Here is a 26,079-nt window from a genome sequence, read left to right as displayed (position 1 = left end):
GTTGGACAGTAACGGAGTAAATGTACTTGAGTACTGTACTTAAGTATAGATTCTGAGGATCTGTACTTTACTGGAGTATTAGATTGTTTTAATACTTATTACTCTTACTTGAGTACATTTCCAAGACAAATATTTTACTTTTACTCGAGTACATTTCTAGGAAGGCTGTAAAGTACTGAGTACTTTTAGGTTGGCTGTTTCTTTTTACCACACTTCTGCTCTCACATTAGCCGTGTTTCTGGCTTCCCCCTCCGCTCGCCTTTTGTTACATCTTGTATGGGTGTATAGGAGTAAAAGAATTTAGTTCTGGTTCTATTTTCGTTTTTATAGGTGTTTCTGCAGGCTTTGTATAACGTAGTGGTTCTACAAGCAAGCACATCAGTGCATGCAGACAGTGCAGGTTGTTTCTGAGAGTTACTTCTCTGAAACAGAGTTACGAGGTCCTATCCACCTGTTTCCGCGGGAATTTACTGGAGCAAAAATGCTGTGTGGGAAACATCCTGCGGGGGGACCGGAAGTAGGAAATAGCGGCTCAGTGTGTTTACATTTGCCAGCAGAACGTAGCTGTACTGCGGCTAACGGGCCTTTTGCATGTAGTTGAAGCGCAAGGGGGCGGGGGGCGGTGCATGGGGAGAGAGTCAGCGCACTGAAGTCAAGGCACACTACAGACTACTGTGTTGTTGACAGACAACGGATGCACGCTGCGAACGAGCTACGTTCTGCTGGCAAATGTAAACACACTGAGCCGCTATTTCCTACTTCCGGTCCCCCCGCAGGATGTTTCCCACACAGGATTTTTGCTCCAGTAAATTCCCGCGGAAACAGGTGGATACATTCATTTTGAAAACATTACAGCAATTCATTGCTATAAAAATTAAGAAATGTACTTCTACTTTAACTTTTACTTGTACTTTAAGTATTTTTTAAAAGCACGTACTGTAAAAAAATTATGACATGAGATTTACTTAAAGAGGCACTATGTAACTTTTTTTTTATTAAAATTTAATTTTGTCCCATCTGTATGGTAGAGTATGTTAATTCAATATAACTTATACAATTGGGGTGGTTTTGTACGTGCGTGTGGGTACATATGAAACATCCTCTGCTCTCATGAGAGCAGAGGATGTGGTCAAGAAGGCTGTAGATCGTGTCTACTGAAAAATGACAGATGTTAAAACCTTCAACCTAACCACATGCCTTGCAAACAACACCTTCCTCTCTGCAACCACCATCTCTGCAGGCATGGATGCCGATTTATGTTAGGTGGGTAGGGTACTCAACAACAAGTCACACACACATCAACCAAATTTTAACCCCTTAATCAGAAATACCTGATGAATGTCAGTTGGCAATAAAATACTTTTTTGCTGTAAGTGAAGACTGTGTGCGCGATCACCATTCTTTCCTGTCTAATGCACTGGTTGCCTCTGTTCACAATAACACACGGTATCAGAGCGGGTACATCATACATGCTGTGCACGTTACAAAGCATCACACAATAGTCATCCGACCGACACATTTCCTGTGGGTGCTGGGCTTTCTCCTTGTGTGCTCGGGCTCCCCGGCACCCACAAGATTGTCGCCAATTTGTGCAGGTCTCTGCACAAACATATATTGAACAGAGAGAATGTTTTGTTTTCTATGTCAACTGTATGCATGCAGAATGAGCATGTAAGGTATTGTGTCATATGACCAGATGTTACTTATGATCTGGTGAAAAAATATGTCTAATCACTAATCAAAACGCCCTTCATGACAGTTACTCTATGCATTACATTTTTCTATTTATTTTTTAGAACAGATGGCCTCAGTTTAAAGTTAGCTCCATGTCCTAATCTTTGAAGCTGAATGTTATTGTATCTTGACAAAAAGGTCTCAGCTGATGGTCCTGCATCTGAGAATTTGTACCAAATAGATTTTCTTTATCACCAAAGTACATTAAGTACTGGAATATAATTAATTTGATCTGAGTGCAGCTTTGTCAGCGATGTGTCACTCATGTGTGACTCCTGTTATCTTTTGAGGCACTGGGGTTCACACTGGTCCCGAGAAAGACTAAGCTAGTAACTCCCATCATGATTACTGACATTGACTATGCAGATGACATTCCCCGAGTCTCGGACACAGCAGAGAATGTAAGGGAACTAACACTTGCAGTAGAAATGGAGTGCAGGAATATCGGCCTCAAGCTCAATGCGAAGAAAACAAAGGTATCTGTATTTAACACAGAGGAAGGTAGTTCGAGGAGGTTAGTCGAGAAGGTTAGTCGAGGACTTCATAGGACTTTTACTTTTACTTTTAGTTGTACTTTAAGTATTTTTAAAAGCATGTACTTTTGAATACTTAAGTATATTCAAAAGCAATGACTTTTTTACTCTTACTTGAGTAACATTTTGACTGAGCTACTTTTACTTGTAGTTGAGTAAATCTGACCAGGAGTACCTGTACTCTTACTCAAGTACTGGGGTTGAGTACTTCATCCACCTCTGGCGCTGAATTAGGGACCCCACAATTATTCAAAGTGCAGATCCGGATCAATAGGCTAATAGACGTTATAACGTTTATGTACCCTATGTTTATTATTGCACTTTCTCTTTGACTGTATGTAGCCTAACGTTTATTTTTAAGTGCAAATATGTCATTTCCGTTTGAATGTATATGATCTTATTTTTCTGCTGTGTTTTAGAATATATGTTGCCACTATTCTTAAACATTTAATTTCATCAAATTGTATGAAAGCAAATATGAAGCAAATAGTCCTTAAAAATATTTATTTAAAAAAGCTAATATGAGCAGTAGACACTGAAACGTGTCTGTAGGCCTACCATGGGGAGGGAGAGCGAATGCATGAATACATCTGTATGCATCTTTGTCTTAATTAAGTTGAATTATTTTGAAATATCTCTCTCTCTATATATATATATATATATATATATATATATATATATATATATATATATATATATATATATATATATACATACATACATACATACAGTACTTAAGTATCCTTAAGTACAATCTACAATCTAAGGGTGCTTGGGTGATTAAGGTGTGAATTGAGTAGTGGAGCACTCAACTGAATTTGAAGAACTGCCCTGGTCTTCCACCCATTCACAGCCTAAGGCATTTAATTCTGGAATGTGTGTTTTAGCAGAAGTTGACAGTTGTCGAGGTAATAATTAGTCTACCTATGGACACACACACTTTTTATGACATATACACAATAGGAAGGGCAGCTGTTACTGTTTACAAGTTTCAAACTGATTAAGGAATAGTTATGGAATATGTAAGTAGTTGTTTGAGAATTTAACTGAAACAGGTACAAACTGACCCCTAAATCTGAGCTAGTGTTAAATATTTTCAGAATTGTATGATTCAAATTACATTTTGTTGTGCCACATTCACCATTATCCGCACCATACTGTTTGTTGTTCAAGTATTAACAAAATAATATATCAAATAAAGCATGCTTTTTTCCCCCAAATATTTTGAGTTTGAGTGAAATTGAGCAAATCATGTCTGTCTGTCTGTCTGTCTGTCTGTCTGTCTGTCTGTCTGTCTGTCTGTCTGTCTGTCTGTCTGTCTCAATGACGTCAGGACTTCTGTACTCTATGTGGTTGCTGTCCATGTGTCCCAGCCCATAGACATATAAAGGTAGACGCCTCCTTCGGCTCTGAGGCATTGGTATCTCGGGCGCCATTTTAGAGTAGGCGTGTGTCACAGAAGGGGGCGTTCGGTAGGCCAAACACAGGCAGGTGGGGGCGGGTCTTTTCGTAAGAGGCTGCCGCGCAGCAAAAGTCAGTTAGATGCGTTGTGATTGGCCAGTAGTCTACGCGCTGTGATTGGCCAGTAGTCAACGCACTGTGATTGGCCAGTAGTGACTTTGAATGGTAGCTTGCCTACTCTAAAATGGTCGCTCCAAAATACTCTTTAATATCAGTCGCTCCAACGAACTGCAGAGGCCAATGAGGTATCTAGGTTTCTATATCTATGTCCCAGCCTGTCTCTCCTCCAGATGTTAACAGAGAGCTTCCAGGGTCAACAGGCCATGTTGTCTGTGGGACACACCTGTTACAGTCTCACACACACACACACACACACACACACACACACACACACACACACACACACACACACACACACACACACACACACACACACACACACACACACACACACACACACACACACACACACACACACACACACACACAGATCTACTAGTTGTATTGTATTATATGCTACCATACACATAGGTTAAAATAATCTTTGATATTAATTCAAATATGTTCTAAATTGCAACATTAACCAAATGTGCAGCTACTATTGTGGCCTGTTTGAAGACTCTTTGAAGCTTAGAGGTTGTTGAATTCATAGTGTCTATTGTGGCATATATATATATATGTTACAGGGAAATTGGCATTCCAGGGAAATTGAAAAAGGAGCGCTCGTTTTCACCCCCCCAGGCAATTCTGTAGAACCAACGCTAGAGGGAAATGCAAGCCACACATCTATGCAACGTGCATAGACGTGCATAGACATGAACGTGCATGTGTGTGCACGCACACGCGTGCGCACACACGCTCATGCTTTCAATTTGGTTTATTGAAAGCATGACTGTTAAGATAATTTTATTGTGTTCTGGCTTTTAACATTTGTTTTAGTTTATCCACGACACACACGCACACGTGGATAGTAATCCATGAAAAGATCTGTTCTACCCCTATCGGTTTACAACTCGGACGGCGCTGATTCGACTAGCAGACCATTGGCCGGTTGGTGCGGGCACTCGCGCCTGGAGGCGCAAGGGCGCGCCTCCTCGGCCTCAAGCTCTGCTAAGTCGGCGCGCCTCCGTCATGGACAATAACTATTATCACGCGTGCGTGTGAACCCGTGTTCAACGTTCCCCTAGCGTAGCTTCCTGGTTGCTATGTGGGGGGGAACAACAAAAGCCAGGTCCGCCTCGCATCAAAGCCCCGCCGCGCGCCTCCTCCTCCTCCTCGCGAGGAGGAGCGCCTCGTGTAAAAAACCCTGTCTCGAAAAACCCTGTCTCGCGCCTAAAAACGAGCGCTCCTTTTTCAATTTCCCTGGAATGCCAATTTCCCTGTGACATATATAGACCCTGTTGTCTCATTCAATTCGATTCAATTCAAAGGGGCTTTATTGACACGGCAAGCGCGCACACACACACACACACACACACACACACACACACACACACACACACACACACACACAAACACACACACACACACACACACACACACACACACACACACACACACACACACACACACACACACACACACACACACACACACACACACACACACACACACACACACAAACACACACACACACACACACACACACACACATGCTGCCCTAACACATTTTGCTGCCCCCCCCAGCCAGCTCTGTGCCGTTTTGGAGAAGTAAAAACCCCTGACTAGACACATAACTTCAACATACGTGACAACACTGTTCGGTGTGAAATCCATCGAACCTCAGAATGGTGAAGTAGAGCAGTGTGTTCTTCACAGCTGCTTCACAGCTTTCATGACATCTGACAATTCAGCACTAATTTCTTTGGCAGCGAGTGACTCCCTGCACGCACCACCATGTTTGTAACCTGTGTAGCCAACAAGTGCCTCCATCAGGTGCACACATATGAGAAAATACATTTTCAGGTGGGTGGCAAAATGGCAAAATCTCAGCCAATCAGGAGAGATCTTTATAGTGTTCCAGTTCCAATTTTGTCTGCTCATCTCTTTGTGTCATCACTTTCATTCACTAGTTTAACCTGTATCCTGTCATAGTTCTCTATCCTGATTGGATAAAATTGGTATCCCGACCTGAAAAGGCATTTGCTGTTTAATAAAGAGCTGGAGAGACATGGAGACTCTGTTACTGAAAAAAACACTCTATATTAATGAGTTAGTCTACAATCAGAATATAGAGCTATTTAACACCAAAACATCCACTTACCATAACTTTAACGAGATGCAGTATTTTATGCTTCATCAGCCAAGAAGAAAAGCTTGTTAAAACCAAATGAAACAACGCAAACACACTCATTTCTGACATAAAGGACCATCTCATCTTGTACAGTGAAAAGGAGACAGGGGGGTCTTCAACAAGCAGTCAGTATAGGACGTCTGTACAGTTATGACATATAGGGTGCTTTAAAACCTGCATCCATGTGTATACCAGGACTTACTGTAGTTGTTTTTTTAGAGCATGGTGGTGGACATGCATGTTTGTAAGATCAACCGGTTGATCCAGAGGGCCTTTTTGGTCGATCATGGAGCAATTTGAAAACCTAGACCAAGAAAAGATCCATTCATATCATCTACTGTCCAATAACCCTTGTGTTTGTTGGTTTAAATGTGAAACCCAGCTAATCATATCAGGGGACCGGTGAATTAAGAGGAACCCAGGACCCTGGTAGAATATCAATGGTCCAGGTAAATTAACTGTTAGTAATAGGTTGCTGCTACTTTTCAGTCACAACTAATGACACAATACATCAGTAAATGTGTGTGAGGGTGGGAACAGCTGCCATGAGACAAAAGACAATGCAATACAATACAATGAATTATTTGTATTGTCATGTGTAATGGGAAATGTTTTTGTCTCATCATGAGTCACCAACCAATAACTAACTGCACAGTATGCTGAGGAAAAGGAACTGGGGCAAACCACAAAGCATTTGAGAAAAATTAAAAAGGAAGTGAAATCTTAACTATGTCTTGACTACCTGAAACTGGATCATGTGCATTCACCAGTATATTGTAAAAGTCCTATAAGGATTTTTCCATTATTGTTTTATGTGCATAACGCATTTTGTGTCCGATGAAGAGCCGGTAGGCTCGAAACGTCACGTCCAATGGTGTAAAAAGGAACCAAAATAAATGCTTAAGCTTTGGAGCATGACCCAGTGTACAGACTTTATTCTTCTTTGTAGAATTTGACCTCAGCCCAGCACCTGGTTTTTAGTGAGTGGATGTGCGTGCTTTATTGTTTGTTTCTGAATTGTTTGAATTACCGTCCTGAAGTCAAATGTAAAGATGGTGGTCTAGTCTATAGTGCATTGGTTCTCAAAGTGGGGTCTGGGGACCCCCAGGGGTCCTTGAGGGGGTACCAGGGGGTCCCCAGCAAAATGATTTAATTTAGTATTAAATCAGTTTAAACACTTGAACCCTATTTGAAAATAGCTGATCTACAAGCTTATAGAGCTTGTGAGCTTGTAGATCTGCTGATTTGTTGATTGATAGTCATGACTTTAAATATTTAACTTTTTTTGTTTCTGCTTATCAATTGAAAATCTGTTAGGCAGTCTTTATTATGACACAAAATGACTGTATAAATCATAATCACAGTCATCGGCTTATTGTGTGTGCGTGCGTGCGTGCGTGTGTGCGTGTGTGCGTGCGTGCGTGCGTGCATTTGTGTGTGCGTGCGTGCGTGCGTGCGTGCGTGCGTGCGTGCGTGCGTGCGTGCGTGCGTGCGTGCGTGCGTGCGTGCGTGTGTGCGTTCGTGCGTGCGTGCGTGCGTTCGTGCGTGCGTGTGTGGGTGGTTTATGTGGGTATACAGGGTCTAGCAGTGTCTCATATTTTTCCTTCCTGTTTGTTACTTTTCTTTCGCTTTCTCTTCCACCTTGTCATCTTGAATTTTATGGACACTGAATTTGCTAGTCATCTTGACAGACGGCCAGAGGCTGTGGTAGGATTCTGATACAGTATTCAGTTGAGTTAGTTCAACATGGGGCTTGGAAAGGCCCCAATTTGTATGGATCGTGAGTAAATACCCCTTTAGTTTCCTACATTTAGTTTTTATTTCAAAAGATTTTCAAACTAATCCCCCAAAATTCACAATTTAATAAGTTAAAATTAATAAAAATAAAAATACTTTTTTTTTGTGTTGTGTGTTCTGATTCAAAATTATTCAACAATTTCAAGATTTTTCAAAAATGTTCAACAAATAGCAGATGTACAAGCTCGCTGTGAGCTTGTAGATCTGCTATTTTTGAATAGCCAACATATAAAATATGGATAAAGTGGTTAAAATGGTTGTGATGCTGCCTTAACACATTTTGCTGCGGCCAGTTCTGTGCAGTTTTGGAGAAGTAAAACCCCTAACTAGACGCATAACTTCAACATGTGTGACAACACTGTGAAATCCATTGAACCTCAGAATGGTGAAGTAGAGCAGTTCTTCACAGCTGCTTCACAGCTTTCATGAGTCTGATCTGACAATTCAGCACTAATTTCTTTAGCAGTGAGTGACTCCCTGCAGCGTGCAGTTTGTAACATGTGTAGCATGCATGCCTCTATCAGGTGCACACATAGGAGCCAACCAGTGCTCGAGCACACCTGCCTGTTTTATTTGCTTTCATAGGAGAAATGGCCCTTCTCTTATTTAAATATCAGTCTTGTTTAACCACAGTTGCTATCCACCCTGCTCTCATTGAATACAATGTCTGTAGATTAGGTTGCTTTGTTTAGCGTTTAAGTACAGTACTTGAGTAAAAAATACCGTCCTATAGTCAAATGTAAAGATGGTGGTAATTTTCAGTCTGTGCATTGGTTCTCAAAGTGGGGTCTGGGGACCCCCAAGGGTCCTTGAGGGGGTTCCAGGGGGTCCCCAGCAAAATGATTTAATTTAGCATTAAATCAGTTTAAGCACTTGAAACCTATGTACATCGGCTATTTGAAAATAGCTGATTTACAAGCTCACAGATCTTGTGAGCTTGTAGTTCTGCTGATTTGTCGATTGATAGTCATGACTTTAAATATTAAACGTGCGTGCGTGCGTGCGTGCGTGCGTGCGTGCGTGCGTGCGTGCGTGCGTGCGTGCGTGCGTGCGTGCGTGCGTGCGTGCGTGCGTGCGTGCGTACGTACGTGCGTGCGTGTGTGTGGTTTATGTGGGTACAGTTGTAGTTAGCAGTGTCACATATTTTTCTTCCTGGTTGCTTCATATCTTTCGCTTTCTCTTCCACTGTGTCATCTTGAATTTTATGGACACTGAATTTGTAGCTGCACAGTAGTTTAGGATTCTACAAACGATATAGTTTTTCCAAATGCATTGGGCTAGTCATCTTGACTGAGGGCCAGAGGCTGTGGTAGGATTCTGATACAGTATTCAGCTCAACATGGGGCTTGGAAAGGCCTTACTGATTATGGGTAAGTCTATCAATTAGACCTGCATCTATCGATTATTTTCTAAGTTAGATTTTTTTTTTTTATAATTGATTAAATCGATTAGTCTTAAGCCCTATTTTACACTTCATCAACAATGGTGTCGAGCAAAGCGACACGTTATGAGCATTATAGATTTGCGTTTTCTAACGTTTTGAATTTTTTGGGGGATTTTTTTATAAAAAATGTTCCCCACCAAAATAAATTATTTCACTAAAATATTTTCTATAATAGATTGAATTGATTGGTTTTATTAAATGTTGCAACCCTACACGCATATCGCACCTTAGCTTACAGGGAATATACAGTAACAGTCAGTTTATGAAGGGAGAAAGAGTGCAAATCTCAAAAGATGGGGAGAACGTCAAGATGCTCTAACCTGGAAACCAGACAAATCTGCCAGTGCAAAAAAAAAAAAAAGCCCAGTGATATTAGTCTGGCCATGCCAGGCTAAAGATGCACCAGTATATAGTTGTCAATTCCTTTGTAGCCTCAATCTCCAGGCTTTTATTTTTTTAGTTTTGCTAAAAAATAAGAGCTTTGACGTTCCTGGAATAGGAAGTGTTTCATTTCCCCAACCAACCAGAGTGCAGTGGGCGTCGCTCCAAATGTTGTGAAGTCAAAGCTTTCAATGCTGCACATTGGGGGAGGAGGAGGGGCATGGGGCGGGGCGGGGGCTGACGGACAGATCGGTGAACCAATGGGATCTCACGAAATGTTTCTCCAGAGATTTTGAACCCGACCCTCTAGTCCAGATATCAAACACGCTAGGGCAGCCTAATGCCTTTGTGATTAGAATGTTTGTGGATACTGCACTGAGTGCTTGTCATGTAGCGTGAAGAACATCACAGGTTAATAGTGTCTTGTCTTATTCCACAGGGTTACTGTGTGTGCTGAAAAGATGTGACTCCAGCTGTGGAATTGGGAAAGAAAATGCTGAAGGAAAATGTATGTTGATCTCTATCTTTAGCCAGTCATCTGCTTTTAATTATTTATTTTGGGCAATTCTGAAAGGCTGTGTCCAACAATAATAATAATTGTAACATCAATAGCTTTCATGTTGTAATGTCTATTCACTTTATATTACTGTCCTCAGGTCCTCTGCAGGTAAAACTTGTGAATGGCACTGATGGATGCTCTGGTAGAGTGGAGGTTTATCATGAAGGCCAGTGGGGAACAATATGTGATGATTGGTGGGATGACACTGAAGCTCAAGTAGTGTGTAGACAGATGGGTTGTGGAACAACTCAAACAGCCAAACGCAAAAGGTGGGCGTTCTTTGGTGAAGGCCTTGGTCAAATCTGGTTGAATCGTATGGAGTGTTATGGCAGAGAGAGGTCCCTTGATGCCTGCAAACACAATGGATATGGAGTTCATAACTGCACACATTCTATGGATGCTGGTGTGATCTGTTTAAGTAAGCTTCATGTTTTATTGTCTGCCATGGATTATTTGTTTCTCACTTCTGTTTATGTTTCATGTCATTCACTTGATGACAGTTGATGTTATTCCCTTGAATCACAGTTTATATAAATTGTAAAAAAAAAATATCTCACTGGATGAAGTATTAAACCCTCATTATGTCTGAGTATTTCAGAATACTGTGCAGTTTCCAGACCTATTCAGATTTTTAGAGACCCTTGGTTTTGGCATTAGACTGTGGTATGACCACAATTGAAACATTTAATTAATTAATTAAAGTGGCACTATGTACTAACTGGAAGTGTTGATCAAATAGAATCAATCTTTTTTCAAGCAGCACAGATTGATCAAGCAAGCAGGCAGGCGCTATTAGCTCAATGGTAAAAATGTCAGCACATGTGCAGGCCATGAAGCTCAAATCTGTTCAAATCTGGGGTAGAAGAGAAGAAGTTACATAGTGCAGCATTAATTAATTAATTAATTAATTCATAATACTATTCTACGCACAGCAACCAGTTTGCTGTTCAAGTATCAAAAGTGAAGGTAGCACACATCCAGTTAGTCGCTGGTGCTGGACAAAGAGTGACGGGTTAAAACAATAAGAGCGCACAGCATTGCCTCAGTTTCAACCGTTTTCAATCAAAACACAAGTACACTTTATAGCAGGCGGTGATGTGCTGTTATTTTTTGTGTTTGTTTTTAAACTAACAAAACAACACTCTATATCAATGATTACTATCTAAATACTGAGCTATTTAACACTTATTTTAAATAAATCACCTACAACAACTTTAAGTCAAATTTGTGCTTTGCCATGATGATAGAACATTACTGCATTGTTGTTGAATATTGTCCTAAACGGCACGACACCTAAGAGTCATGTCAAGTAGTTCTCTGTGTCCAACCCCCACCACCCACTACCACCACCCCCTCTTACACCATCCTTTTTTTCCTTTACGTCAATTTGTTTTGTGTGAAAAAGGATAGGCAAAATAAGCCATTGGCTTCAGCCTACACCTTTTTGGTCTAAACCATATATGATATGATTATGATATGATGATATGTTGAATATATAGAATTTATCCTGCTAAGACCAAAATAAAATACTTACTACTACCAGAATGTCAGGAAGATGGAGACATTTGTGGCGTGAAGGGGACTTGTGAAAACCGTGAAGGGAGCTACTGGTGCAATTGTTCAGCTGGGTACAGTAACTACGGCAACGAAGGGACCCCATGCTCAGGTGAGATCTATGACCCGATTATGATTTTAAATTCCCAACCCTTATTTCCTTGCACAAGTTGGACGTTCTGTTTCAGTTTAGGTTTCATCCAGTTTTGTTAACTTTTTTGCTCATACAACCCAGTATGTTCTAATTTTATTTATTTATTTATTTAACAGGGACAATGCACATTGATCAACATGTCAGTTATTCACGTCCATGTAAATGAGCCAGAGTTATTCAGAGTTGGCTAATTTTCATCTGTAGTCCCTGAGCAGGCTATTAAAAAGTGGTATAGTTATCCATACAAAAAGAGACATCGTCAACAATACAAAACAAGTAGACATAGTACAGAAGACAAAACGAATACAGTAAAATATGAGAAGGCAGTGATTAATGGAGCCGAAATTTACTCATGATTACAAATTTGGTTAGCTTTAAGCCATCTTTTAAGGTTAAATTTGAAAGTTAGAATTCAGTGGTTCTCAAACAGGCTTTGATTGATTTATTGATTGATTGGTTGAATACTTTATTAACAGTTTGCAAAAAGTACAGAGGTACAGATATACACAAAATATAGCACACAAAATAATTCCATTGTGCTCCTGTGTATTCAAGACATATAAAGACATGCAATACTATACAAAAGATCATCATTACTAGGAGCAATAAAAGTATATTTACAGAAAAATATTGGGGGCTAATTTCTTTTGGCAAGCTAGAGGACTTGTCTAGGTCCAGTTGCAAATTGCAGACACACACACACACACACACACACTCATACTACTACATAACCTTTTCAATTACACTAAAGGAATTTTCGATATAATCTTTAACCTGTATATATTTCACAATAGCCATTCCACAGTTTTTGGCAAATTACACACTCTTTTCAGTCGCACATTTCTGTCGCAAGACACTCTCCCTGACAATTTTTTTAATATGTAGGCCTATTATAAAATATGCTCGGGTGCCAGGACCATAGAGCTATATAACAGATCTGGAGAGCACACGGAAGTTCCCCTCCCACGGGCCGATTTGCAATTTTACCGATCGGAGTGAAACGTTGCACATACACTCCCAGGAGTTCATTTTCCATCCTGATTGGCGAATTTGAACATTGCTGGCCCTGATGTGTTACTGTATCGCTCTGATCAGTTTAATATCTTTCATGCAGAGTTGCAGTGTGACCAGTTCAAAGCAGACAGTACACAGGTGAGTTATCTACAGTATATTCAATCATTAGATGCAGAATAATCATATGTATGTATGTATGTATGTATGTATGTATGTATGTATGTATGTATGTATGTATGTATGTATGTATGTATGTATGTATGTATGTATGTATGTATGTTAGGGCATTCACGAATAGTGATTTTTAGCATTCGAATTATTCGACCTATAAGTATTCGAATATTCGATTAATCGATTTGATTATAAAAAAAAAAAAAAAAAAATTATGGCATTGATGACTCGACTCAAGGAACGCGAGTTTATGTCAAACCAGAGCTCACAGCTGCGTGTCTGCTGTAGAAAAGCCACAGTTTCTTTTTTTTCTTTTTTACTTTTTTTTCCTTTTTTTTTAATAAAATAATCGACTTTGATTACAGTGGTCGAATAGTGGTTTTGATAGTCGAATATTCGAATATTCGATTATTCTGTTAATGCCCTAATGTATGTATGTTTGTATGTATGTATGATATGGCCTACTGGGCGCTATTCCAGGTTTCATTTGAACAAACCACTAATTACGGATTTCGGACTAGGCAAGAGGCGTTTCCCCGCAAAATTCGGTATTCTATGGCACCCCCCTCACCCGCCAAACACCTGAGCTACCCGTTACATTATGCATAGGTGTGGTTTGGGCGTTACAATGATAAAACCAATCACCGTGCCAGAAACCATTGCCTTTAAGAGAAGACTGCGCTAGCCGTCATCCCCGATCCAATATATGCTCTAGCCTATAATCTACCTGTCTGCATTGTTGCCTGGTCTGATTATTATAAGCCACACTGGGCTTGTTTTCCTTCTTTATTTTTATTTTATCCAAATACATTTTTATATTAATTTGTAGCCTATTGTGTTCACAATAAGCTTGTCATATTAGTCAGATCCCCAAGAGTATATGAAAGCCATTTAAAATATGTATACTATTGGTACACACCGGCTGCTCCCAAATAATTAATTACATCATGTTGCGACAACGCTCCTATGTGGTACACAGACAAACAGTAGCACATGGGTATAATAAATTGGACAGTTTTAGGAAAGGTCTATAGCCTATGTAACTCACGTTGGCTGTTATCGTTCTATTTCCACCATTCTAATGGATTCCAGGGGTGTGTAAACATCTCTGAAGTTGCTCCATAGTTCCCTCTGAAGTGACGCAGTTAAAGTTAACTTACATCCATATTGTCCCGTTATCTTTCGTCATCCACCTTTGTTCAGTAATCCCGAACAGAGCTAAACTTTAAGTTTACATCAATCAAAGCCTCTCAAACCCAGACACATTGCTGCGATGCGTATGTGCGTCGCCTACCTACCCAAAATAACAGACATACAAGCTATCAACGGCGCTGCGTCATGTCTGTCAACAGCTTATAGATCTGTTATTTTGGACAGCATGAGGCGCGCGCGCGCCACGGAGTAGCCTAACAAACCAAAAACATTACATTACGTGGTCAACAACATACTAGACATGTAACTTGCTTGGAGCTTTTAATGCAGTGGTTCTCAACCTGTGGGTCGAGACCACAATGGAGCACCCAACGCCTGGCGAGCTTGTAGATCTGCTATTTTCACAATATTTATCTGTGGAACCGAGTCAAACAAAATGGGGGGGTCCCCAGTTCAAATATGGTTATTTTGGGGGGTCATGAACGTAGCGTTTACGTGGGGAATATAATAATAATATAATATATATAATATATAATATAATATTCACCCGCAACATGGGTTTAACGAGACAGCAGCCAAAATGAAAATCACACTATAGATGATCCGATCATCTTATGAAAAAATGTAAGTGCTTAAGATTTTAGCCCAAACCCAACGGGACCCGACCCGGCCCGTCGGCACCGGCTGGGCCGGGTCTACGTTTTTTTTACATCCAAATAAATTCATATATTAATTAATTTGTAGCGTATTGTGTTCACAATAAGCTTGTCATATTAGTCAGATCCCCAAGAGTATATGAAAGCCATTTAAAATAGTTATATATTCTTACACAGCTGATGCCAAATAATTAATCAACAGGGCAGCGCAACGCAAAAGTAGGTCAAATCAATCACTGTCTTGTCATGACGCAGCAGCAGAGAGCCCCCTTTAAAGTTTAAACCATAACATGACATAAATAATGGATCTTCAGAGCTTTCTTCATGTCTTTTTCACCTCAAAGTAAATGTTGGATTATTTCTTCAAATGATAGCACAGGCAGCGGCCAGTAGAAGGTAACATTGGAAGTGATTTCTCCATTGCAAAAATGATTACGGTTATTCTAAACATATATTTCATAGAATAACCATAATCATTTTTAAAATGGTTATGGGGCAGTGTATATATTTATATAGCCCTATTTGCTCCAAGCTGTTTTTTAAATAAAATATAGACTGTTGGAATAGGGTAGAATGACTCCTGTTCTTAACGAATTACCAAGATTTAATGAGAAATAAGGCTTCTTTAAAAAAATGACTGACGGGCTGTGCTGGGTCTAATTTGTCAATTATTAGTCGAGCCGGGCTGAAATATTTAGGGGATATGAAAGCTCTAGTTAGTAGTTTGAAGTGCTCATGTGGCCTTATAGTTGCTTCTTTTTGTTTTCATAGACCTGCGGACTGCGGTTGCTTATTTCTCGCCAAGGCTGGCAACACGGCTCATGGTCCAACGCACAAAGCCATTGTAGTGTCTGTGTGCACTTGACGGGCGATTTTATAAACCAGCGGGTGCTTTTAGAATCCACTATCCCCCCTCCCCAAGCCGTACCCATGTGTGGGTTGAGAATGTCAATGTGGGGGATATAGCAACAACACGCCCACGGGCACACCTCCATGCGCAAATAACGGCGTCGGCATAATGGTGACGGGTAGAGCAGGTGCTAGAATAACCTATTGGGGCGGCGCAGCTCCATTATCCGGATTTAACAGGTTAAGGGTAGCGTTGCGGCTGGGAAAACTACCACAGAATAGAGCCGACTGACTTACATAAGGCCACACCCATATTCAATTATAAGCACTATACTGTATGAACAACCCTGTATTAACTTAATGCCCATAATCACCTCATTTAACATCTGCATTCATTTATTACATTTATTGTGTGAAAGTTGGTTTCTGGTTTTATTCTTTAGAATCTATACTAGTCCATACCCGAGTATGTGCGCACTCAAAATATTGGCAGCCTTTTAGTTATGTGGGCAAGGTGTGTGTGTCGATGAGTCGATGTCTGCCTGTCAGTTACACACACACACACACACACACACACACACACACACACACACACACACACACACACACACACACACACACACACACACACACACGCTCTCCCTTACTTTCCTTAACTCTTTACCTGTTGTCTTTTGGAGCAGAGGAGTTATAAGGTGAACAATCTTTTCCTCGCCTGTTTAACCTAGTAATAGGTTATAAGGGGCAAAGCCCCTTATCCTGCCTATCAATAAGTTCGGAGCTCTAATCTAATTGTGCATAAAAAGTATTGGCTCATTTAACTACCCTATCTGTTATTTAAGTATCTTACTGCCACACTAGTGGCTAATTTGGGTAATATGGCTAAGACTAGCCTACTCCTAACAGGTAATTAGATATTTAACTTTAGCGCGCAAGAGCCCAAATTTCCTTTCGTGCACAACTTTTCAAGGGCCTGATTTGACCCCGGCCCATTATCACCTCCCTCTAAACTCCTTGACCTATCCTGACATTTCTCCGTTCCCTTATAGGGGGGTTCTTTACTGGAAATGAATACCTTCTTTCCCCACCTAGAATCTTTAGCAATAATGATGCTCCACCTCCCTTTCTAAGTTTAATTTCACCCCACTGCTTTGCATGGCCACCAATACATTCCATCAAATCATTTGGTGTATGCCTGCTCACCCAGCCTACTGATGAAACCTACTTGTTACTGTCACTCAGACCTTATGCAATGAGGACAATAATATCGTTGACAACACTACACTTATGTCAGCTTCTCTGTGGGGGCTTTGCATCATTCACTCATATGATTCTTAGGTGCGCTCCTTATTCATTATGATTGTACTAGTCCTGGTCTATACTGCCTGTACCAACAATTCTTACAGCATAAACTCTTTTGTGGGCTATAATAGGTAGATCATGATAAATGGTTTGCTGTGTATAGTTCTCATTCCTTTAAACTGGTGCTAGTCAAATCTATAACAGGTTAGCTTTTAGATTGACTAGGGCCTCCTTATTTCCTCATACACATCATACTGTCTATTTCTTCAAGTACCTTTCTTCTACAATTCAATCTTTCCCTTTCTTGATTATGGCATTGTTTTCAGAGTAAATAAATGATTATCAACATTAACCACTTACAAAATAAAGACATACAATTATAATAATTATTAATAATTATAATAAATTTTCATCTTTCAAGGTTTGATTATCATTAATTTGACATAACTCACAACCATCTACGTTATCTGACTTTGGAAGTGTCATTCAGCTTGCATGTGTCTGGCACTTGTGTCTGTGACCCTGCCTGTGGTTTCCTGTTATCTACAGGAAGTTTCCAGCCAGGCTGTTACCAGCACTTCCTTATTCTTGTGGTTAAAGCCTCACTGACACGGTTTTCTCAGCTGCACTTTGCCAGTAAATAGATTCTTTCTCTAAAGGTCAAGGTTAGACACTTTAACTCTGGTTCTAACTTGTGAGATCTTTAAACACTGATCATTAAAAACTGCTCAAAACAAGACATAAATTGTAAAATGATGATAATGTCAATTAAACACTCATAACAGACAGCAAATGAAACAACTCAATGAGCATGTAAAGCTTTCCAAAACGTGTTTGGTAAAAATTGCAATTTGGGGGCTAATGCCTCAACACGCCCAAGGGCACACTTCCATTCGCAAATAATCGGCATAAGTCGGCATAATGAATAGCGGGTATAGCGGGCACAAAATATCGTTTAGGGACAGTGCCAGCTCCCTTATCCCTAATTCACGGGTAGTGGGCAGTAAATCAAGGCTAGTGGGCAGCGGGTGCGGGTATAGCAGTGGCAATTATAGGGCTGCTAGTGTCAAAACATGTTTGCTCTCTGTCTCTCTCTCTGTCTCTCTCTCTCTCTCTCTCTCTCTCTCTCTCTCTCTCTCTCTCTCTCTCTCTCTCTCTCCATCCATCCATCCATCCATCCATCCATCCATCCATCCAGTCTTCATCAGGTCTGTCTAATATCTTGTCCCTGATGTGGAAAAGCTGCACTAACCTGTCTGAAGGAAAGCCAAGTCATGGAGATGTACTACGAGAGGTACACACACACACACACACACACACACACACACACACACACACACACACACACACACACACACACACACACACACACACACACACACACACACACATACATACTCACACATACACACACACACACACAATCTTCTCTCACATCTCCTTGTATGCTGTCTCCTCCTCTGTTGTGTAGATGTTCACAGCAGTGGAAGACCTGCTGGAGTCCCCCGGTCACCTCAACAACAGTAACAAGGTGACTGGGTTGCTTCAGGCAGTGGAGGATGCTCTGAGGCTAATCGGACCCCAGCTCCAAGACAACTACACCCACATAGAGACAAGCCAGACAGGTACACACGCACACACGCACGCACACACACACACACACACACACACGCACGCACGCACGCACGCACGCACGCACGCACGCACGCACGCACGCACGCACGCACGCACGCACGCACGCACGCACGCACGCACGCACGCACGCACGCACGCACGCACGCACGCACGCACGCACGCACACACACACACACACACACACACACACACACACACACACACACACACACACACACACACACACACACACACACAAATAGTGACTTATAGTCACACTATAATGCATTACAAGTATGATAACTAATACACTATGATCCTGGCCAAAAGAAAATGCAGTAATTATGACGTTTTTTTGTTTCTTGATCTTCATTCATAAGTCATTATAAATATGATTGCATTATGTGTATATGAGTGCTTATACTGTAAATGTAATTATACAATGTTTTAAGCAGAATACAGTGCATTTATGCCTGACCTTATACTGTAAGTCATGATGACATTTTTGGGCGGTGAAACCACCCCTATATGTGAGGTTTGGATATTTGCACACCAAATCCTGCGCTGTGATTGGCCACAAATGTACCCCCCTAACCCTGCACCGTGATTGGCCAATCACAGTCTATTCAGGACTGTGATTGGCTAGGGAAACATGACACATGTGCATAACCCTATATAAGAAACCATAACTAAAATAAAAACATAAATGTGTTTTTTTCTAAGTTATGGTTTCTTCCATCACTTCTTCCATCACTTCTTCCATCACTTCTTCCATCACTGTGATGACCACTGTGACCACACCGCCCACTTCACACTGGGTGTGATTTTTAAGTGTGATTACAGTTATAAACTCTTATACAGTAACTATAATTATACAGAGTTATACACAGATTATGATGCATTATAAGTAAGTGTATAATGCATTATAGGGACAGGGTTAAGGGTTTCATAGGAATTGTCACTGAAATGGGTTTGTGTTTGAATAGAGGCGGAGCTTGCTGTGAGGAAGGGAAAGACTCCACCCACTGGACCAATTCATCTGAGGACTCAGAGTGCTACTCTAGACACTGACTGGCAGAAACTAATTGGGAATGGAACATACCCTGGTAAACTCTTCTCTTCTCTTCTCTTCTCTTCTCTTCTCTTCTCTTCTCTTCTCTTCTCTTCTCTTCTCTTCTCTTCTCTTCTCTTCTCTTGCCACAATGCACATTTGTGATGTTAATTGAAAGCATTTCATTATTGGCCCAAACTCTCTACCAGGATTTCTCACTCAACTCGCTGGCTCACCCATAAACCATGTCACCAAAACCCCACCTTAGGAATATTGCCCATCTCCGAAACACTCATTCACACATTTATCCTAGCTCGATTACTGTAACAGCATCCTCCAGGCCATCACTTCCAAAGTCCTCAATAAACTTCTATATCTTACTATTATAAATGGAGAGCCCTGTGTTTGTGTTTTTGTGTTTTTGTGTTTTTGTGTGTTCGTGCGCATGGGGGAAATTCCATAATTAAGACTTTCTAATTTCTCACAGGTTTTGCTCTCGCTGTGTTGGTGAGCTACAAGAATCTGGAGAAGTCTGTTAACCACTCCTTTCAGCATCTCAGTGGACACCAGAAGGATGGTGTGGATCCTAACTACCAGGTCTACTCTAAAGTGGCGTCAGTTGTAGTGTCCAACAGTTCCACAGAACTCCTGGACAAACCTGTCATAATCACAATGAGACACCTGCAGGTGGGCCATTAGCGGCAGTCTAGGTGGAGATGTTGTTACCTTGTCGTCATCATGTCAGTGGTTTACACCACAAGTGAAAAACATAAAGAAACAAACACAAATAAATAAATAATACTGCTAATAATAATAATGGGTGTGTTTATTGTGTATTATAGGAGGGGAGTAATACTTCTAAGGTGAAATTCATCTGTGCATACTGGAAGTATGGACCACAAGGACAAGATACGGAGGAAGGGGCCTGGGCCACAGATGGCTGCACTGAACAATCTTCCAACTCCACACACACCGTGTGTCGTTGTAAACACATCAAAAGCTTTGCTGTGCTTATGGCCCTCTACCCCATGGAGGTTAGGCATGGGTCACACACACACACACACACACACACACACACACACACACACACACACACACACACACACACACACACACACACACACACACACACACACACACACACACACACACACACACACACAGTCCTGTAGAGTTTAAACCCGCTCTCTTTCCATGTACAGGCGCTCTTTGGGCTGGAGTCGCTGACCATATTGGGTCTTGTCATCTCTCTGCTGTGTCTGGCAGTGTGCATCTACACCTTCAGGTTCTGTCGCTCCATAAAGGGAACCCGCACCACCATCCAACTCCACCTCTGCATCTGCCTCTTTTTTGCTGACTTCATATTTCTCATTGGCATTTCACAGACTGAATCTAAGGTGTGTATGAACTAAGGGCCCAATTTAGACAAGCTATGGTGCACACTGCACAGTATATAACACAGGGCGCAATCGTGTCGGATGTCCAACTCCAATTGTGGAACTTAAATGGTGCGTTACCTGACTGAGTGCAAAGTGTAATTATACTAGTCATGGGTTTTGTAGTGGTAGTTTTGGGTGTTAGATTATTTAATCCAAAAAGAGTGTTATTTAAATCATATTTAAATACTGTAACTCCATGCCCGTTAATTAAATGACGTATTTGACAGTTGGAGGTGTGGTATCTGAAGCCACAGACTTCACTATATTTGGTAAAGGTTCTACACTTTTAGTTGCCAACAACGCCATATTGTAGTTAGTTTGATGTTCCAGAGGTGTGTATGAATGGTTGATGAAGAATGGATTGAGGCATCACTCCAGTCAGTGAGGTTACTTGTTTCCAATTTATTTCATAGTACAACAGAGTACAGCTTTCCTATGGAGCCTCCGCTCCCCCCATCGGCCCCTCGGCCTCTGAGTGACACACACACTAAGCTTACATTTTAGTACAAAAGAGGAGGTACATGTGTGGGTGTGTCAGCCTTGAAAGGTGGGACCCCACCTCCCGGCCCAATACATTTGCAACTGTATGAGCCAGGAAAGGGGGATGGAGACACAGACCTAGACCTTCTGTCTCCCAGGTAAAACAAAGAGAATGCTAATTGTACCCCCCACCCAGGTCAGAGCCAACAGTCACCTCTCTGAATACACTCTCCTGTCTGTACTTGTGAATTGAATATATGGCTTTAGATTTGTATGTTATGTTATGAAATATACAACAGAGGAGAACAATATTCTGCTGATGAAATTGCATTCGACCATCTATGAGAACAGCATTAATAAAGTGATGATGATGCCAGGGGATGCGGGGGAAGCAAAAGCTCCCTGCTCACTGAAACATGCCATGGTGCTACAGTCAGAATCATGCCTTCCTGCTGTAGCCTAATGTCTTCTCATGTCCAAGAGACATATGCGATTGACATAACAACTTCATACTCACATGCTAATTCTCAGTTTGGTTCTTTTTTCCCCCGCTTTCTTTTAAAAATAAAATCACATAAAGCATGAAGAATTTTGGTTATTTTGGTTAAAATAAAATAAAAAATTATAAAAATAAATTAAGCTCTATATTCATATAGTAATCATTACCATAGTGTGTTTATTCAGTACCCGGGGTATCCTTATCTCTCCAGCTCTTCTTAAATTTCAATATCTTCTCCATTTCCGCTCCGTTTTTTTTCCCCCTCACTTCCAATGTAACGTGTTCATCTTGTATATTGTATGAATTCTCTCCACTGATTGGATAAAATTGGTATCCCGATCTCAAAATGTATTTTAGCTAAAGAGCTGGAGAGAGGGTTAGAGACAGGGTTCAGTTTTGGTACGGAAAACCTGTGTATGAAATCATTTTGTCTTTCAGGTTGGTTGTGGGCTTGTGGCAGCCTTGCTCCATTACTTCTTCTTGGGGATGTTTTGCTGGATGCTGTTAGAAGGGGTGCAGCTCTACCGTATGGTGAAGCCGATAATGAACGCAGACAAAGATCATCCTCTGTACCTGTACGCTGTGGGATATGGAACACCCCTGGTCATAGTGGTGATATCTACCATCTACAGGCTTATGAACATTGGATATGGCACTGAACGACAGTAAGCATGTGGAAAGCATAGTGTGTGTGTGTGTGTGTGTGTGTGTGTGTGTGTGTGTGTGTGTGTGTGTGTGTGCGAGCACACGCACGCACGCACGCACGCACACACACACACACACACACACACACACACACACACACACACACACACACACACACACACACACACACACACACACACACAGTCATTCTGGATTGCCACTCGGCCCCTGTCCGATTTGTCTTGGACCGTAAACCACTTTGAGACTGTAACAGTGATTAAGGGCAATGCCAATTAATGTGACTAGTTCTTTAGTGAGGGTAACATGAACCCCTGTGTCGTCCCTTACTGTCAGCTGCTGGCTGCCACTGGAACATGGCTTCATCTGGAGTTTCAATGGCCCTGTGATTGGCATCATCCTCCTGAACGTGTTATTCTTCACCATCACCACCTGGAAGCTGGCTAAGAAGTTCAAGAGCATCAACCCAGACCTCTCCAACCCGGACAGAATTAAGTCAGTCTGTATTTGTGTGTGTGTGTGTGTGTGTGTGTGTGTGTGTGTGTGTGTGTGTGTGTGTGTGTGTGTGTGTGTGTGTGTGTGTGTGTGTGTGTGTGTGTGCGTGTGCGTGCGTGTCTCACAGCACACTGTTTGGGTACCACATCTAATTATACCTTATGTGTCCCTTTGGTTTCCACGTCTCCCCTAAGTCACCCAGTCTGTCTCCACACAGAGCTCTAACAGAAAATGCAATGCTGTTGTGAGATAATCTTTGATATTCCTCTATTGAGTTTCTAATAATCTTTGGCCCTATTTCCTGTAAAGCCTAATTTCAACTTTGTTGTGCCACCTTGATTTTTCCTGCTCCCCATTTTTTCTTTCTACTCCCAATGTTAGACTGCGGTCTCAGTTTTGTGTTTGTGTGTATAGCGGGAGTATTCTAACTCAAATCACAACAAAAGTTATCTAATGGCACATTACATATTGAGCAGGCCCCTGAACAGTGTCTGTGCCAAGGCTGGTCAAGTCGGTGAGGAGAAGGATTTTAAATTCTGTTCTTTCTGGAACAGGCAGATTTTTACAATGTTTATGGCTGTCTCTTCTCTCCTCCCTTACACCCCCCCCCCCCCGCCCCTCCCCCCAGAGCGTTCACATGTAAAGCCTTTGCACTGATGTGCGTGCTGGGTCTGACGTGGGTGTTTGGGTTTTTCCTGTTCGAAAACGGGACAGTAGCAGTTGTCTACATCTTCACTATCCTCAATAGCCTACAGGGGACACTGATATTTGCCATGCACTGCCTTCTGTGTGATAAGGTAATGTGTTTTGCTGCACGCACTCACTCACTCACTCACTCACTCACTCACGCACGCACGCACGCACGCACGCACGCACGCACGCACGCACGCACGCACGCACGCACACACACACACACACACACACACACACACACACACACACACACACACACACACACACACACACACACACACAGTAATCACTTCTGTTTAGTAATCCCATGTGTGCATATACAAGCAATTCCTAAACCAGAGAAAAATCTAGAGATCAGAGAAAGATCTGACAAAAGTAAGAATGGAGAGATGGTGAGATTGCTGGTCATAATTTAATAATGTTATGTTGCCCTCTACAGGTAAGAGAGTGGTACATCAAGAAACTCTCTATCTGTACACAACAGGAGAACCAATTTTCACGTCAATCACAAGTAAGCAGTAATGCAGTGGAATACAGCAATTTTTGTTCTGTAGCCTCCAACATTCACACACACATATGCAGCCACGTAATTTGAGCTTGACTCTTTGAATGTGTGTGTGTGTGTGTGTGTGTGTGTGTGTGTGTGTGTGTGTGTGTGTGTGTGTGTGTGTGTGTGTGTGTGTGTGTGTGTGTGTGTGTGTGTGTGTGTGTGATTACTTTAGGGGAATCCCAGCGACACAGGAGAATCAATCGTCCTGGCCCAACTTTAGCAATCAAAGGCACTTGACTGTTGGAATCTTGTTTTGCTGTTGTCTAATCCAGGGGTCTTCAACCTTTTCAGACCAGGGACCCCCAAACTGATGGGGTGATGGAGCAGGGACCCCCTACCTCGTAGGGTAGGGGGTAGGCCACCACATATATCGTATATTTATGTATAAAATTGTGTTTTATATGTATAAACATGAACAAATGGTTGCCTGGAGCCTGCTCCTACCCACAGGTTGTCCCAGTAGGTGTGCAAAATACCTTTTCTTTCTCTACAAAATATGTATAAACATACCATGTTATTGTGCATTCAATACTAAGCTATTCAAATATGTCATGTTATGTTTAAAGACATAGACATTTTTGAAAAAAAAGTTTTAAATCAAACAATTTCGCGGACCCCCTGCAGTACCTCCGCGGACCCCTTAGGGGTCGCGGACACCCTGTTGAAGACCTCTGGTCTAATCTGATCTAGGGTGGCCTCCCATTCCATCCCATTCTATTGGATTTTGAGTGTGTTTGCATCCACCTTCCCACAACAGCCCAGTTGTCAGTTGCCTCCAAGTTTGACACAAATCTCACTCATGGGTCTGGGCTGGTCTTTGAGCAATCTAGGCTACTTCCCCTTCCCCTTTATTCTATGAGGGATGTGACAATTAAGGAAGCCAATACGAGAGTCTTGTATATGGTCAGGTCAGACAAGGTCATTTTTTTCTTATGAGCACTTTCTCTTCTCTGCACGCAAAAACAAAAACAAAGATTTATGACTACCTGTAACTTTTACCTGTAGATTTTAATTATATGGTTTTGGAAGGTTTTTAGGACCTGCTATTCAGAGTGCTGATCGGGATCAGTATGCTAATAGAAGTCATGAAGCTATAAAGTTTATATAGGCCTATTATCTTTGTTATTGCACTCTCCCTTTGATTGTATGTAGCCTAATGTTTCTTTTTAAGTGCAAATGTCTTTCAAATATGTCAAGCTTTCCCATTTTAATTTTTCTGTTGTGTTTTATATTGTATGTTCTGTATTTTTAAAACAAATTCTAGAAATGCAAATATTTCTAAATAAATAATTGGTAAAAAAGAAAGAAAAAACTGTTAATAATTACCACTTTTTATGACTTATATAGTTCTTATATAATAGGAAGGGCAGCTGTTATAAGTTGCAAACAGCTGATTAAGGAATAGTTATGGAATACATTAAATGTAGGGTAAGAGGTATTGTTTTTGTTAAAATAAATTGCTTTATATTCTGATGGTACTCATTCATTGGTATAGAGTGTTTAGGGGGTCTCCATGTCTCCAGTTCTTGATTAAACAGAAA

General features: G+C 41.3%; 2 protein-coding genes across 2 annotated transcripts in view; both read left to right on the top strand.

The window, feature by feature from the left end:
• Positions 1 to 2,870, top strand: part of LOC308101111 (adhesion G protein-coupled receptor E5-like) — a 26,255-nt gene extending 23,385 nt beyond the window's left edge. Inside the window, exon 17 of the mRNA XM_080450458.1 lies at positions 1 to 2,870. This exon is cut by the window's left edge and continues 766 nt beyond it. The gene's annotated coding sequence lies outside the window, so the exon portion shown is untranslated.
• Positions 1 to 25,806, top strand: part of LOC308101110 (adhesion G protein-coupled receptor E5-like) — a 52,298-nt gene extending 26,492 nt beyond the window's left edge. The window contains exons 2-16 of the mRNA XM_080450457.1: positions 10,083 to 10,151; positions 10,300 to 10,631; positions 11,754 to 11,868; positions 13,025 to 13,062; positions 18,253 to 18,348; positions 18,526 to 18,679; positions 19,655 to 19,774; positions 20,207 to 20,406; positions 20,562 to 20,753; positions 20,922 to 21,116; positions 22,576 to 22,802; positions 23,137 to 23,295; positions 23,924 to 24,092; positions 24,428 to 24,499; positions 24,711 to 25,806. Coding sequence (XP_080306583.1) covers positions 10,083 to 10,151; positions 10,300 to 10,631; positions 11,754 to 11,868; positions 13,025 to 13,062; positions 18,253 to 18,348; positions 18,526 to 18,679; positions 19,655 to 19,774; positions 20,207 to 20,406; positions 20,562 to 20,753; positions 20,922 to 21,116; positions 22,576 to 22,802; positions 23,137 to 23,295; positions 23,924 to 24,092; positions 24,428 to 24,499; positions 24,711 to 24,758 — 2,186 coding nt within the window. The 3' untranslated portion in view covers positions 24,759 to 25,806. The remainder of the gene's footprint in view (positions 1 to 10,082; positions 10,152 to 10,299; positions 10,632 to 11,753; positions 11,869 to 13,024; positions 13,063 to 18,252; positions 18,349 to 18,525; positions 18,680 to 19,654; positions 19,775 to 20,206; positions 20,407 to 20,561; positions 20,754 to 20,921; positions 21,117 to 22,575; positions 22,803 to 23,136; positions 23,296 to 23,923; positions 24,093 to 24,427; positions 24,500 to 24,710) is intronic.
• Positions 25,807 to 26,079: the final 273 nt, after the last annotated feature.

Source organism: Gymnoscopelus braueri, assembly GCF_963280865.1.
Source record: "Gymnoscopelus braueri genome assembly, chromosome: 14".
Taxonomy (NCBI): domain Eukaryota; kingdom Metazoa; phylum Chordata; class Actinopteri; order Myctophiformes; family Myctophidae; genus Gymnoscopelus; species Gymnoscopelus braueri.
This window is presented reverse-complemented; position numbering and strand designations above follow the sequence as displayed.